Source organism: Rana temporaria, unplaced genomic scaffold, assembly GCF_905171775.1.
Source record: "Rana temporaria unplaced genomic scaffold, aRanTem1.1, whole genome shotgun sequence".
NCBI classification, from domain to species: Eukaryota; Metazoa; Chordata; class Amphibia; order Anura; family Ranidae; genus Rana; species Rana temporaria.
In genome coordinates, this window is record NW_024404510.1 from 150,585 (window position 1) to 166,736 (window position 16,152).

The 16,152-nt window shown below is 51.5% G+C and overlaps 1 protein-coding gene across 1 annotated transcript in view; it reads right to left on the minus strand.

Annotated features, from left to right (window-relative positions):
• LOC120922036 (otogelin-like) overlaps positions 1-15,452 on the minus strand; it is a 67,741-nt gene extending 52,289 nt beyond the window's left edge. Inside the window, exons 1-2 of the mRNA XM_040334575.1 lie at positions 15,231-15,452; positions 5,233-5,337 (exon numbers count right to left, since the gene is read on the minus strand). Of these exons, the coding sequence (XP_040190509.1) occupies positions 5,233-5,337; positions 15,231-15,452 (327 nt within the window). The remainder of the gene's footprint in view (positions 1-5,232; positions 5,338-15,230) is intronic.
• Between the last annotated feature and the right edge of the window lie 700 nt (positions 15,453-16,152).

Genomic DNA, 16,152 nt, shown 5'->3' on the forward strand with positions numbered 1-16,152 from the left:
GAGAGACCATTATCTACAGATCAGGAGAAGAGAGACCATTATCTACAGATCAGGAGAAGAGAGACCATTATCTACAGGGATGGGCTGGGGATGATGGATGGGGTGGGGATGATGGTAGGGATGGATGGGCTGGGGATGATGGTAGGGATGATAGTAGGGATGGATGGGCTGGAGATGATGGTAGGGATTTGGATGGATGGGGATGATGGTAGGGATGGATGGGCTGGAGATGATGGTAGGGATTTGGATGGATGGGGATGATGGTAGGGATGGGGATGATGGTAGGGATGGGGATGATGGTAGGGATGGATGGGATGGGGATGATGGTAGGGATGGATGGGCTGGGGATGATGGTAGGGATGGATGGGCTGGGGATGATGGTAGGGATGGGGATGATGGTAGGGATGGATGGGCTGGGGATGATGGTAGGGATGGATGGGCTGGAGATGATGGTAGGGATTTGGATGGATGGGGATGATGGTAGGGATGGATGGGCTGGAGATGATGGTAGGGATTTGGATGGATGGGGATGATGGTAGGGATGGGGATGATGGTAGGGATGGGGATGATGGTAGGGATGGATGGGATGGGGATGATGGTAGGGATGGATGGGCTGGAGATGATGGTAGGGATGGGGATGATGGTAGGGATGGATGGGCTGGAGATGATGGTAGGGATGGATGGGCTGGAGATGATGGTAGGGATGTGGATCGATGGGGATGATGGTAGGGATGGGCTGGGGATGATGGTAGGGATGGGGATGATGGTAGGGATGGATGGGCTGGGGATGATGGTAGGGATGGATGGGGATGATGGTAGGGATGGATGGGCTGGGGATGATGGTAGGGATGGATGGGCTGGAGATGATGGTAGGGATGGGGATGATGGTAGGGATGGATGGGCTGGGGATGATGGTAGGGATGGGCTGGGGATGATGGTAGGGATGGGGATGATGGTAGGGATGGATGGGCTGGGGATGATGGTAGGGATGGATGGGCTGGGGATGATGGTAGGGATTTGGATGGATGGGGATGATGGTAGGGATGGATGGGCTGGAGATGATGGTAGTGATGTGGATGGGCTGGGGATGATGGTAGGGATGGGGATGATGGTAGTGATGTGGATGGGATGGGGATGATGGTAGGGATGGGGATGATGGTAGGGATGGATGGGCTGGGGATGATGGTAGTGATGTGGATGGGCTGGGGATGATTGTAGGGATGGGGATGATGGTAGGGATGGGCTAGGGATGATGGTAGGGATGGGGATGATGGTAGGGATGGATGGGCTGGGGATGATGGTAGGGATGGATGGGCTGGGGATGATGGTAGGGATGGATGGGCTGGAGATGATGGTAGGGATTTGGATGGATGATGATGATGGTAGGGATGGATGGGCTGGGGATGATGGTAGTGATGTGGATGGGCTGGGGATGATGGTAGGGATGGATGATGGTAGGGATGGAGATGATGGTAGGGATTTGGATGGATGGGGATGATGGTAGGGATGGATGATGGTAGGGATGGATGGGCTGGGGATGATGGTAGTGATGTGGATGGGCTGGGGATGATGGTAGGGATGGGCTGGGGATGATGGTAGGGATGGGGATGATGGTAGGGATGGATGGGCTGGGGATGATGGTAGGGATGGATGGGCTGGGGATGATGGTAGGGATGGATGATGGTAGGGATGGAGATGATGGTAGGGATTTGGATGGATGGGGATGATGGTAGGGATGGATGGGCTGGGGATGATGGTAGGGATGGGCTGGGGATGATGGTAGGGATGGGGATGATGGTAGGGATGGATGGGCTGGGGATGATGGTAGGGATTTGGATGGATGGGGATGATGGTAGGGATGGATGGGCTGGGGATGATGGTAGGGATTTGGATGGATGGGGATGATGGTAGGGATGGGGATGATGGTAGGGATGGATGGGATGGGGATGATGGTAGGGATGGATGGGCTGGAGATGATGGTAGGGATTTGGATGGATGGGGATGATGGTAGGGATGGGGATGATGGTAGGGATGGGGATGATGGTAGGGATGGGCTGGGGATGATGGTAGGGATGGGGATGATGGTAGGGATGGATGGGCTGGGGATGATGGTAGGGATGGATGGGCTGGAGATGATGGTAGTGATGTGGATGGGCTGGGGATGATGGTAGGGATTTGGATGGATGGGGATGATGGTAGGGATTTGGATGGGATGGGGATGATGGTAGGGATGGGGATGATGGTAGGGATTTGGATGGATGGGGATGATGGTAGTGATGTGGATGGGATGGGGATGATGGTAGGGATGGGGATGATGGTAGGGATTTGGATGGATGGAGATGATGGTAGGGATTTGGATGGATGGGGATGATGGTAGTGATGTGGATGGGATGGGGATGATGGTAGGGATGGATGATGGTAGGGATGGATGGGCTGGGGATGATGGTAGTGATGTGGATGGGCTGGGGATGATGGTAGGGATGGGCTGGGGATGATGGTAGGGATGGGGATGATGGTAGGGATGGATGGGCTGGGGATGATGGTAGGGATGGATGGGCTGGGGATGATGGTAGGGATGGATGATGGTAGGGATGGAGATGATGGTAGGGATTTGGATGGATGGGGATGATGGTAGGGATGGGGATGATGGTAGGGATGGATGGGCTGGGGATGATGGTAGGGATGGGCTGGGGATGATGGTAGGGATGGGGATGATGGTAGGGATGGATGGGCTGGGGATGATGGTAGGGATTTGGATGGATGGGGATGATGGTAGGGATGGATGGGCTGGGGATGATGGTAGGGATTTGGATGGATGGGGATGATGGTAGGGATGGGGATGATGGTAGGGATGGATGGGATGGGGATGATGGTAGGGATGGATGGGCTGGAGATGATGGTAGGGATTTGGATGGATGGGGATGATGGTAGGGATGGGGATGATGGTAGGGATGGGGATGATGGTAGGGATGGGCTGGGGATGATGGTAGGGATGGGGATGATGGTAGGGATGGATGGGCTGGGGATGATGGTAGGGATGGATGGGCTGGAGATGATGGTAGTGATGTGGATGGGCTGGGGATGATGGTAGGGATTTGGATGGATGGGGATGATGGTAGGGATTTGGATGGGATGGGGATGATGGTAGGGATGGGGATGATGGTAGGGATTTGGATGGATGGGGATGATGGTAGTGATGTGGATGGGATGGGGATGATGGTAGGGATGGGGATGATGGTAGGGATTTGGATGGATGGAGATGATGGTAGGGATTTGGATGGATGGGGATGATGGTAGGGATGGATGGGATGGGGATGATGGTAGGGATGGATGGGCTGGAGATGATGGTAGGGATTTGGATGGATGGGGATGATGGTAGGGATGGGGATTAGAGTTGAGCGGACACCTGGATGTTCGGCCCGAACCCGAACTTTAAAAATAAACGAACTCTGAACTCCATTGAAGTCAATGGGACACGGACTTTTAGTAAAAAAAAAAATGGTCCCCACAAATTCAATAACCAGGCCCTTCAGGTCTGGTGTGGATATTAAGGGGAACTCCGCCGTCAATTTAAAAAAAAATGGCGTGGAGTTCCCCCTAAAATCCACACCTGACCCCTTATCCGAGCACGTTGACCTGGCCGGCCGCAGAAAAGAGGGGGGAACAGAGTGCGGCCCCCCCCTCTCCTGAACCGCACCAGGCCACATGCCCTCAACATTGGGAGGATGTTCCCATGTTGATGGGGACAAGGGCCTCATCCCCACAACCCTTGCCCGGGGGTTGTGGGGGTATGCGGGCAGGAAGCTTATTAGAATCTGGAAGACCCCTTTAACAAAGGGGACCCCCAGATCCTGACCCCCCCCCTGTGTGAAATGGTAATGGGGTCACGAAGGAAGTGTAAATAGTAGTTTTCAGAAAAACACACCGTAGAACAAATTACTTTATTAATTAAACCAAATAAAAATCCAGCGGTGAAAATAGACGATGGGTGCGGCTCGCTGCTCCAGCGCCGGGTGATGTGTCCAGCGATTGGTCCAGTGATGAGAACATCCATCCATTCAGAGTACAGCTCAGCGAATGCCGCGCCGATGCTTTGACGTTTCTTTTATAGGGGAGGCGGCCACGCGTCACGTGACCCCGCCCCCTCTGACGTCTATTTTCACCGCTGGATTTTTATTTGGTTTAATTAATAAAGTAATTTGTTCTACGGTGTGTGTGTGTTTTTTTTTCTGAAAACTACTTTTTACACTTCCTTCGTAAAATGGTAGAGGTACAATGTACCCCATTACCAATTCACAGGGGGGGGGGCAGGATCTGGGGGTCCCCTTTGTTAAAGGGGTCTTCCAGATTCTGATAAGCCCCCCGCCCGCAGACCCCCACTACCACCGGGCAAGGGTTGTGGGGATGAGGCCCTTGTCCCCATCAAAATGGGGACAAGGTGCTTTGGGGGGCACCCCAAAGCACCCTCCCCATGTTGAGGGCATGTGGCCTGGTGCGGTTCAGGAGAGGGGGGGGCCGCACTCTGTTCCCCCCTCTTTTCTGCGGCCGGCCAGGTCAACGTGCTCGGATAAGGGGTCAGGTGTGGATTTTAGAGGGAACTCCACACCATTTTTTTTTAAAATTTGGGGTGGAGTTCCCCTTAATATCCACACCAGACCTGAAGGGTCTGGTTATTGAATTTGCGGGGACCTCCGCGCATTTTTTTTTCCCGAACCCGGACCCGAACTTTCAGCAATTATTCGGGTTCGGGAAAAACGCAAAGTCCGTACCGAACCCAAACTTTACAGTTCGGGTTCGCTCAACTCTAATGGGGATAATGGTAGGGATGGGGATGATGGTAGGGATGATGATGGGGATGGATGAAGATGATGGTAGGGATGGATGGGGTAGGGATGATGATGGTAGGGATGGATGGGCTGGGGATGATGGTAGGGATAGATGGGGATGATGGTAGGGATAGATGGGGATGATGGTAGGGATAGATGGGGATGATGGTAGGGATGGGGATGATGGTAGGGATAGATGGGGATGATGGTAGGGATAGATGGGGATGATGGTAGGGATGGATGGGGTAGGGATGATGGGGATGGATGAAGATGATGGTAGGGATGGATGGGCTGGGGATGACGATGGATGGGCTGGGGATGATGATGGTAGGGATGGGGATGATGGTAGGGATAGATGGGGGTGGGGATGAATGGGATAGGGACCAGTTATGGAGGTGGGACTTACCCTGTGAGTGAGGAGAGTTCCGTTCAGCAGGGTCTGAGTACAGGACACGTTACGGCAATGTCCGCAGCAGCGGGGGACGTCCCTCGGGGGCTCGTACACCTGGTTCTGGGAGAAGGGAGACAGTCAGGAAGGGAGTGAGGCAATCGGAGCGCCATGATTGTGTCTCACAATATAAACGTCCCGCTCCTCCCCCGTTCCAATCCCTCCCACACCGACCTCAGATGGTGGAATCTACTCTATGGAATAGAAATCTCTTCCTTCATAGGAGGGAATCCGTATATACCCCTCCTCCACATACATCCCGTGTATATACCCCCCCTCCACATACATCCCGTATATACCCCTCCTCCAGATACATCCCGTGTATATACCCCCCCTCCACATACATCCCGTATATACCCCTCCTCCAGATACATCCCGTGTATATACCCCCCCCTCCACATACATCCTGTGTATATACCCCCCCTCCACATACATCCCGTATATACCCCTCCTCCACATACATCCCGTATATACCCCTCCTCCATATACATCCCGTGTATATACCCCCCCTCCGCATACATCCCGTATATACCCCTCCTCCGCATACATCCCGTATATACCCCCCTCCACATACATCCCGTATATACCCCTCCTCCACATACATCCCGTATATACCCCCCCTCCAGATACATCCCGTGTATATACCCCCCCTCCGCATACATCCCGTATATACCCCCCCTCCGCATACATCCCGTATATACCCCCCCCACCGCATACATCCCGTATATACCCCCCCTCTGCATACATCCCGTATATACCCCCCCTCCGCATACATCCCGTATATACCCCTCCTCCATATACATCCCGTATATACCCCCCCCGCATACATCCCGTATATACCCCTCCTCCACATACATCCCGTATATACCCGTCCTCCACATACATCCCGTATATACCCCTCCTCCATATACATCCCGTATATACCCCTCCTCCATATACATCCCGTATATACCCCTCCTCCATATATACCTGTCACAGATATAATTTGTCCTCTATATACTTTGTTTATCTCATATATACTACCATTCTGTATTTTATAGGTACTCTACAGCTCGGTACTTGGTGCTCTGTGGCTCGCAGTTCTGGATGGGGTATGGACCGTGGTAGGGATGGTTCTGTACTCTATGGCCCTGTAATACTCCATGGCTCCCTACTCTATGGCTTCCATACTCCATGGCTTCCATACTCCATGGCTCCATACTCCATGGCTCCATACTCCATGGCTCCATACTCCATGGCTCCATACTCCATGGCTCCATGGCTCCATACTCCATGGCTTCTGTGAAGCATATGCTTCAATTTAATTCTCCCTGCTTGGTTAATGCTGTGTTAGAGGGAAGGTGATTTCAGGTGTGACTCATTCCTCGGCTAACAGGCTGTTGAAATGTTAATTGATCTATTGTGTGTGTGAAGGAGACCTGTGGTTACTGTTTCTGTGATTAGAAGGGGCTCATGTTAATTATTCTGATTGCTTCATTGTGGTAATTACCTCTTCTATATGCGGGGGCCAGGCTGTCTAGATAACGTATTCTGTACAACTAGTAATTACCTTCACTGGTGTCATTATCTAAAGAAATGTTTTCAGAGTCGGCTCCGAAATGTCTGCCTAATAATCTGTATGGAAGCCCCCAGTGTGAGGGGGGGCGGGGATTGTCATTGTAACAGCTTTGTAAATTACATATAAGCTCTGTGTTATACCATTAAAGTCTGTCTTGTTCCAGCAGTAAGCGTGACTCATGTGTGGCTTATTGGGTGATTCCAGGAATATCCCTCCTCGTGGAATATTGGGGTGATTTTCTTTATGGGGAGAAGGGAAGACTTTGACGGGGATATCATTCTAATACCGTCACAACTGGTTGGCAGCAGCGGGATTTTCCCTTCTACTCTCCTTTACACCCGGATTCCAAGCAGACACTGGAAGAAATACTGGAAGTTCGTGGAAGGATTGCTAGCAACAAAACCAAGCGGGTCATCATAGCAGAATTAATGGAGATAGACCAGGAGGACGGGATTGCAGCAACGCCAGCAGTACAAGAGATGGAGACACCAGTGATTCAGGAAGAGGAATCGCCAGCCAACAAGCTAATGAGAGAGAAGCTAGCATGGTTCGGTCCGAACCCAACGGCGGATGTAGTGCTGAAAGTGATGGACCTGTTAGCGAAGGAGGCTAAACAAATAAGAGACGCAGAACTACAGGAGGATAAACAAATAAGAGACGCAGAACTACAGAAGGATAAACAAATAAGAGACGCAGAACTACAGAAGGATAAACAAATAAGAGACGCAGAACTACAGTTAAAACTGGCAGCAGTCCAACAAGCAGCCGCACATTCTCCAAACAGTGAGTACAGCACAGCAGACGCAAGGAAGATTCCGTTTAGTGCTTTTAAAGCTTTTGATGAAAAGGACTGTGAGATTGATAACTACCTGGCAGACTTTGAGCGACAATGTTACCTGCACCGAATAGCTAGAGGAGAGTGGGTTGCAATATTGTCAGGCAAAGCTTCTGATGCTTTCCGGACCGTGCCAGATCAGGATATCCATAGCTACGCCCGGGTTAAAGAAGCGCTCCTGGCTCGTTATGCAGTAACCCCAGAGTCCCACTGTGACGGTATTGGTATGATATCCCCGTCAACGTTCCCTTCTTCCCATAACGAAAATCACCCCAATATTCCACGCGGAGGAATATTCCTGGAGTCGCCCAGAAAGCCACACATGCCAAGCTTACTGCTGGAACAACACAGACTTTAATGGTTTTTCTTCTCAGCTTTTTATACAGTCCAAGACATTGAAGCAACAATGAAATCTCCACCCCCCCCCTAATCACACACTAAGGCTAATTACTAAAACATTCCAGACAGGTCGGCACCGACCGACAATTATCATGTCTAATCACTGCACATTCCTTAAACAGCATAACAACAAACCACCTTCACACACTTGAGTTTCCTAAGCAGACGTTTCGTCTGTATCCAGTTTGCCACCTATTAACACCTCTGAGTATCACTAGGTTGTAGACAGGGTTATCACACAATTAAAGGCCTTTCAAAAGCTAGCCTTATTTAACATATGAACAGTGTTCACAGAGAGATGAATCGCACATGAAAATACCTGTTACCTGTAACCCACAGCATTAAGTTAGCAGGGAGAGCATTAGACTGAAGCATATAGGCAATTGCATCACAATGGCCCCCCTTTTGCTCCCTGCTCCGGCAAACCCGGTTGGACCTTCTCTGGTCCAGTAGGGTTGACGGGTTCAGAGCTTTTAGTCCGAGGTTAACTCCGTTTGGCGTAACTGACCTCCCTTGGCAACTGCTCCCCACTCAGGTATGTCACCGGATCGTCAGATCACACGCCGGTCAGTCCCCAAGTCTTTGTGTGATCTGCAGAGTCACCAGAAGTCAGTGTGAAGACGGCGAATGGGTCTGTGCGCCGCCATCTAGGTGTCCTGCTATGGGAGGGGCAGGTTATGGCTCTGAAGTGACAGTCACAGGAGATTCATAAAAAGAAAAGGTTATATTTGTTGAAATGCTGTAGCACTGGTGCTCAGAGTCCGGGGGGGGGGAGGGGACTCAGAGTCCCATAAGGTCAGCCACCCCCTGCTCCCTCCGCAGCCGCCGGTTCTCCTCTTTGAGCTTCTCCAGCTCCATCTCCAGTTCATGGAGCCTGGGGGGGTCAGCCCGCTGTGACCTCAGGTGGTTGTTCTCCTCCTCCATGCGGCTTATGCACTCCTCCAGCTCTATGTACTCACGGATCAGATCCTGCTTGCTCATGTCCTGCAGGCTTTCCACGTGGTCCTTCATCATCAGGAACTGGGTGGTGGTGTAAGGGGCCACCGGTGGGCCCTTGGCGAACATCTCGGCCCGCATCTGGGGCGCCCGCTGCGATTCCATCTCCTCCAGTCGCTTCTTCTCCTCCCAGGTCCGCTGGTTATATGACTTCCAGGACCTCTTCTTCTTGGAGGGTAGCTGGCGGTGCCTCTTTCTGCCCAGCTCCCTCCATGGCCCCTCCGGCTCATGGCTGTCGCCCATGACCAGCTGACAATGGTGTTCCCTGTTGTCCGTAATAACAGATTGTACCATGAGGGCTTCGTAAGGGGTGCCCAATGGTTCTTCCTGACCCAGCTCCTGGGGATCCCAAGCCGAGTCTACACAATGGGCTGCTGCTGGTGGGCGGTACCCAGGTTGAGACCAATTTGACCTGGTGTTGTCATTTGTAACGGACACATGCATGCTGCCGAGACAGTTATAATCTTCGTGCAGGGGGACTACAAGGAACTGCATGGCATGTCACAATTGGATGTACCACAGTGTATTCTGAGCTCAAAGGGTTAATTGGACAAGTTTCTTTTCATTGTTGAATGCTAATGTTCCCTTCGCATAGATAATGAACTCTCTTTTGTGTGCAGGTAAACAGCCCCCCTGTGAGGTGTCTGCTGATGGGGATTATGTGTGAGTGATAATTGTTTTAAAGGTTAATTGAATTCTATGTGCCTGGCCAGGAAATGTTAAGTGGGGTGAGGTGCCGAAGCGGCTAGAAACTGGCCAAGTGATTAATTCAAGGAGATGTCATTGTTCTTGTAACAGTTGTAACCAGATATAAGCAGGTGAAATATGCCAAATAAAGTCAGTCTGCTTGACTCTGCAAACGTAGCACGTCTCGTTTCTTGGAAGGGCGTTCGATGGGATATACCGGCGGTACCTGCATATCGCAGCTTGCCAGGGAAAAGGACGTCTCCAACGGCTGAGACCCTCACACCAGTGGGTAGCCGTTACATCATTCATGGGGCAATTCTGCTTGAAGTGACCCAACTGTTTGCACCGGAAGCAGCGTTGTTCGTTGTCCTCCTGGCGTGGGTAGCGAGGGCTAGATGTCATCGGTCTGTTAGGCGGTTGGTATCTAGCGGCTGGTGGGTGTGAGGGCGCCGTTGGTTGTGGAGGTTGTACCCGTGGTGTGACCTGGTTTGTCTTGCGAGTATCCGCATATTCATCCGCCAACTTCGCAGCCTCTGGTAGAGTCATGGGCCTGCGATCTCTCACCCAATCCTTGACGTCCGTCTGGATGTGATTGTAAAATTGCTCCAGGAGCATTAGTTGCAAAATGTCCTCTGCGGTGGTGGCCTGGCTGCTGTTAACCCAGTTAGAGGCCGACAGGGACAACTGGCATGCCCATTCCGCGTAAGAGTCTTTCGTGGTTTTGCGTGAGTCCCTGAACTTCTGTCGGTGGGACTCTGGGGTTACTGCATAACGAGCCAGGAGCACTTCTTTAACCCTGGCGTAGCTATGGATATCCTGATCTGGCACGGTCCGGAAAGCATCAGAAGCTTTGCCTGACAATATTGCAACCCACTCTCCTCTAGCTATTCGTTGCAGGTTACATTGTCGCTCAAAATCCGCCAGGAAGTTATCAATCTCACAGTCCTTTTCATCAAAAGCTTTAAAAGCGCTAAACGGAATCTTCCTTGCGTCTGCTGTGCTGTACTCACTGTTCGGAGAAGGTGCGGCTGCTTGTTGGACTGCTGCCAGTTTTAACTGTAGTTCTGCGTCCCTTATTTGTTTATCCTTCTGTAGTTCTGCGTCCCTTATTTCTTTATCCTCCTGTAGCTCTGCGTCTCTTATTTCTTTAGCCTTCTGTAGTTCTGCGTCCCTTATTTCTTTAGCCTCCTTCGCTAACAGGTCCATCACTCTCAGCACCACATCTGCCGTTGGGTTCGGGCCGAACCACGCTAGCTTCTCTCTCATTAGCTTGTTGGCTGGCGATTCCTCCTCCTGAATCACTGGTGTCTCCATCTCTTGTACTGCTGGCGTTGCTGCAATCCCGTCCTCCTGGTCTATCTCCATTGATTCTGCTATGATGACCCGCTTGGTTTTGTTGCTAGCAATCCTTCCACGAACTTCCAGTAGTTCTTCCAGTGTCTGCTTGGAATCCGGGTGTGAAGGGGAATAGAAGGGAAAAATCCCACTGCTGCCAACCAGTTGTGACGGTATTGGTATGATATCCCCGTCAACGTTCCCTTCTTCCCATAACGAAAATCACCCCAATATTCCACGAGGAGGGATATCCCTGGAATCGCCCAGAAAGCCACACATGCCAAGCTTACTGCTGGAACAACACAGAGTTTAATGGTTTTTCTTCTCAGCTTTTTATACAGTCCAAGACATTGAAGCAACAATGAAATCTCCACCCCCCCTAAACACACACTAAGGCTAATTACTAAAACATTCCAGACAGGTCGGCACCGACCGACAATTATCATGTCTAATCACTGCACATTCTTTAAACAACAAACCACCTTCACACACTGAGTTTCCTAAGCAGACGTTTCGTCTGCTTCCAGTTTGACACCTATTAACACCTCTGAGAATCACTAGGTTGTAGACAGCGTTATCACACAATTAAAGGCCTTTCAAAAGCTAGCCTTATTTAACATATGAACAGTCCTTACAGAGAGAGATGAGTCACACATGAACACCTGTTACCTCTAACCCACAGCATTAAGTTAGCAGGGAGAGCATTAGACTGAAGCATATAGGCAATTGCATCACACCCACCGACAGAAGTTCAGGGACTCACGCAAAACCACGGAAGACTCTTACGCAGAATGGGCATGCCAGTTATCCCTGTCGGCCTCTAACTGGGTTAACAGCAGCCAGGCCACCACCGCAGAGGACATTTTGCAACTAATGCTCCTGGAGCAATTTTACAATCACATCCAGACGGACGTCAAAGATTGGGTGAGAGATCGCAGGCCCATGACTCTACCAGAGGCCGCGAAGTTGGCGGATGAATATGCGGATACTCGCAAGACAAACCAGGTCACACCACAGGTACAACCTCCACGACCAACGGCGCCCTCACACCCACCAGCCGCTAGATACCAACCTCCTAACAGACCGGTGACATCTAGCCCTCGCTATCCACGCCAGGAGGACAACGAACAACGCTGCTTCCGGTGCAAACAGTTGGGTCACTTCAAGCAGAATTGCCCCATGAATGACAACACCAGGTCAAATTGGTCTCAACCTGGGTACCGCCCACCAGCAGCAGCCCATTGTGTAGACTCGGCTTGGGATCCCCAGGAGCGGGGTCGGGAAGAACCATTGGGCACCCCTTACGAAGCCCTCATGGTACAATCTGCTATTACGGACAACAGGGAACACCATTGTCAGCTGGTCATGGGCTCCAGCCATGAGCCGGAGGGGCCCTGGAGGGAGCTGGGCAGAAAGAGGCACCGCCGGCCACCCTTCAAGAAGAAGAGGTCCTGGAAGTCATATAACCAGCGGACCTGGGAGGAGAAGAAGCGACTGGAGGAGAGGGAGTCGCAGCGGGCGTCCCAGATGCGGGCCGAGATGTTCGCCAAGGGCCCACAGGTGGCCCCTTACACCACCACCCAGTTCCTGATGATGAAGGACCACGTGGAGAGCCTGCAGGACATGAGCAAGCAGGAGCTGATCCGTGAGTACATAGAGCTGGAGGAGTGCATAAGCCGCATGGAGGAGGAGAACAACCACCTGAGGTCACAGCGGGCTGACCCCCCCAGGCTCCATGAACTGGAGATGGAGCTGGAGAAGCTCAAAGAGGAGAACTGGCGGCTGCGGAGGGAGCGGGGGGTGGCTGACCCTATGGGGCACTGATCCAACCCCCCCCTCCCCCCGGACTCTGAGCACCAGTGCTACAGCATTTCAACAAATATAACTTTTTATTTTTATGAATCTCCTGTGACTGTCACTTCAGAGCCATAACCTGCCCCCTCCCATAGCGGGACACCTAGACGGCGGCGCACAGACCCATGCGCCGTCTTCACACTGACTTCTGGTGACTTTGCAGATCGCACAAAGACTTGGGGACTGACCGGCGTGTGATCTGACGACCCGGTGGCATACCTGAGTCGGGAGCAGTTGTCAAGGGAGGTCAGTTACGCCCCCATTGAAAAAGAGTGTTTGGCCTTGGTATGGGCACTCAAAAAGCTCACACCTTACCTTTATGGCCGGGCTTTCACTCTCATCACCAATCACAACCCCTTGGTGTGGCTTAACCGCGTTTCAGGGGACAAAGCCCGTTTGCTACGCTGGAGCTTGGCCTTACAGCCCTATGACTTTACGATTCATTATCGCCCAGGCAAGCAAAACGGGAATGCCGATGGATTGTCACGCCAAACGGAGTTAACCTCGGACTAAAAGCTCTGAACCCGTCAACCCTACTGGACCAGGAAAGGTCCAACCGAGTTGCCGGAGCAGGGAGAAAAAGGGGGGCCATTGTGAAGCATATGCTTCAATTTAATTCTCCCTGCTTGGTTAATGCTGTGTTAGAGGGAAGGTGATTTCAGGTGTGACTCATTTCTCGGCTAACAGGCTGTTGAAATGTTAATTGATCTATTGTGTGTGTGAAGGAGACCTGTGGTTACTGTTACTGTGATTAGATAAGTGGCTCATGTTAATTATTCTGATTGCTTCATTGTGGTAATTATCTCTTCTATATGCGAGGACAAGCTGTCTAGATAACGTATTCTGTACAACTAGAAATTACCTTCACTGATGTCATTATCTAAAGAAATGTTTTCAGGGTCGGCTCCGAAATGTCTGCCTATCATCTGTATGGAAGCCCCAGTGTGAGGGGGCGGAGATTTGTCATTGTAACAGTTTGTAAAATTACATATAAGCTGTGTGTTATAACATTAAAGTCTGTGTTGTTCCAGCAGTAAGCTGGTCTAATGTGTGGCTTATTGGGGCGATTCCAGGAATATCCCTCCTCGTGGAATATTGGGTGATGTTCTTTATGTGGAGAAGGGAAGACTTTGACGGGGATATCATTCTAATACCGTCACAGCTTCCATACTCCATGGCTTCCATACTCCATGGCTTCCCTACTCCATGGCTTCCCTACTCCATGGCTTCCCTACTCCATGGCTTCCCTACTCCATGGCTTCCCTACTCCATGGCTTCCCTACTCCATGGCTTCCCTACTCCATGGCTTCCCTACTCCATGGCTTCCATACTCCATGGCTTCCATACTCCATGGCTCCCTACTCTATAGCTTCCTACTCCGTGGCTTCCATACTCCATGGCTTCCATACTCCATGGCTTCCATACTCCATGGCTTCCATACTCCATGGCTTCCATACTCCATGGCTTCCATACTCCATGGCTTCCCTACTCCATGGCTCCCTACTCCATGGCTCCCTACTCCATGGCTTCCCTACTCCATGGCTTCCCTACTCCATGGCTTCCCTACTCCATGGCTCCATACTCCATGGCTTCCATACTCCATGGCTCCCTACTCTATAGCTTCCTACTCCGTGGCTCCCTACTCCATGGCTTCCATACTCCATGGCTTCCATACTCCATGGCTCCCTACTCCATGGCTTCCATACTCCATGGCTTCCATACTCCATGGCTTCCATACTCCATGGCTTCCCTACTCCATGGCTTCCCTACTCCATGGCTTCCCTACTCCATGGCTTCCCTACTCCATGGCTCCCTACTCCATGGCTCCCTACTCTATAGCTTCCTACTCAATGGCTTCCATACTCCATGGCTTCCTACTCCATGGCTCCATACTCCATGGCTCCATACTCCATGGCTCCCTACTCCATGGCTCCCTACTCAATGGCTTCCATACTCCATGGCTCCATACTCCATGGCTCCATACTCCATGGCTCCCTACTTCATGGCTCGGTATGTTTCATAGTTGTGAGAACGGCCAGAATCATTTCCTCCATCACTCTCTAAACTCTATTTATTGGGTTAGAAAGTCACTTTTTTTTAGTGAATGAGGTGAAGTGGCGACGACTTCAATCGTCCAATCATGTGCAAGCAAAAATCCATTTGTTTTTAACCTTCTTTTGCCTGTGATTGGCTGTTTGCGGTGAATCTTCATCTTGTGTCACCTCATTCACAGAGAATCCAGGGGACCCCTTTAGTCAACGAACCCCAAAATCTCCAATCAAACCTTCTTACCGGCTGGCAGCGGGCGGCGCAGCGCAGAGACGAGACGTTGATTTGGTGATATCTGGAGACGGGATCGATGAGCGAGGTGCAGTGCGCGGTGTGACAGACGCCCTCCGCCGTGTGCTCGATGATCGTCTGACCCGGCCGCAGGATTCCGCCATCTTTACTGAGACACACCGAGGCCTTCACTGCCGAAGGAGGAGGAGGAGTCACGTCACAACCAATCCACATTGTGTATGAGGAGCCCAACCCCCCACGATCCTCTACACCCCCTCATAATCCTCTACACCCCCCACAATCCTCTACACCCCCCACAATCCTCTACAACCCCCACAATCCTCTACACCCCCCCCATAATCCTCTACACCCCCCATTATCCTCATCACCCCCCCATAATCCTCTACACCCCCCCATAATCTTCTACAACCCCCCCATAATCCTCTACACCCCCCCATAATCCTCTACACCCCCTCATAATCCTCTACACCCCCCCATAATCCTCTACACCCCCCATAATCCTCTACACCCCCTCATAATCCTCTACACCCCCCCATAATCCTCTACACCCCCCCATAATCCTCTACACCCCCCCCATAATCCTCTACACCCCCCATAATCCTCTACACCCCCTCATAATCCTCTACACCCCCCCACAATCCTCTACAACCCCCACAATCCTCTACACCCCCCCCATAATCCTCTACACCCCCCATTATCCTCATCACCCCCCCATAATCCTCTACACCCCCCCATAATCTTCTACAACCCCCCCATAATCCTCTACACCCCCCCATAATCCTCTACACCCCCTCATAATCCTCTACACCCCCCCATAATCCTCTACACCCCCTCATAATCCTCTACACCCCCCAAAAATCCTCTACACCCCCCACAATCCTCTACACCCCCTCATAATCCTCTACACCCCCCA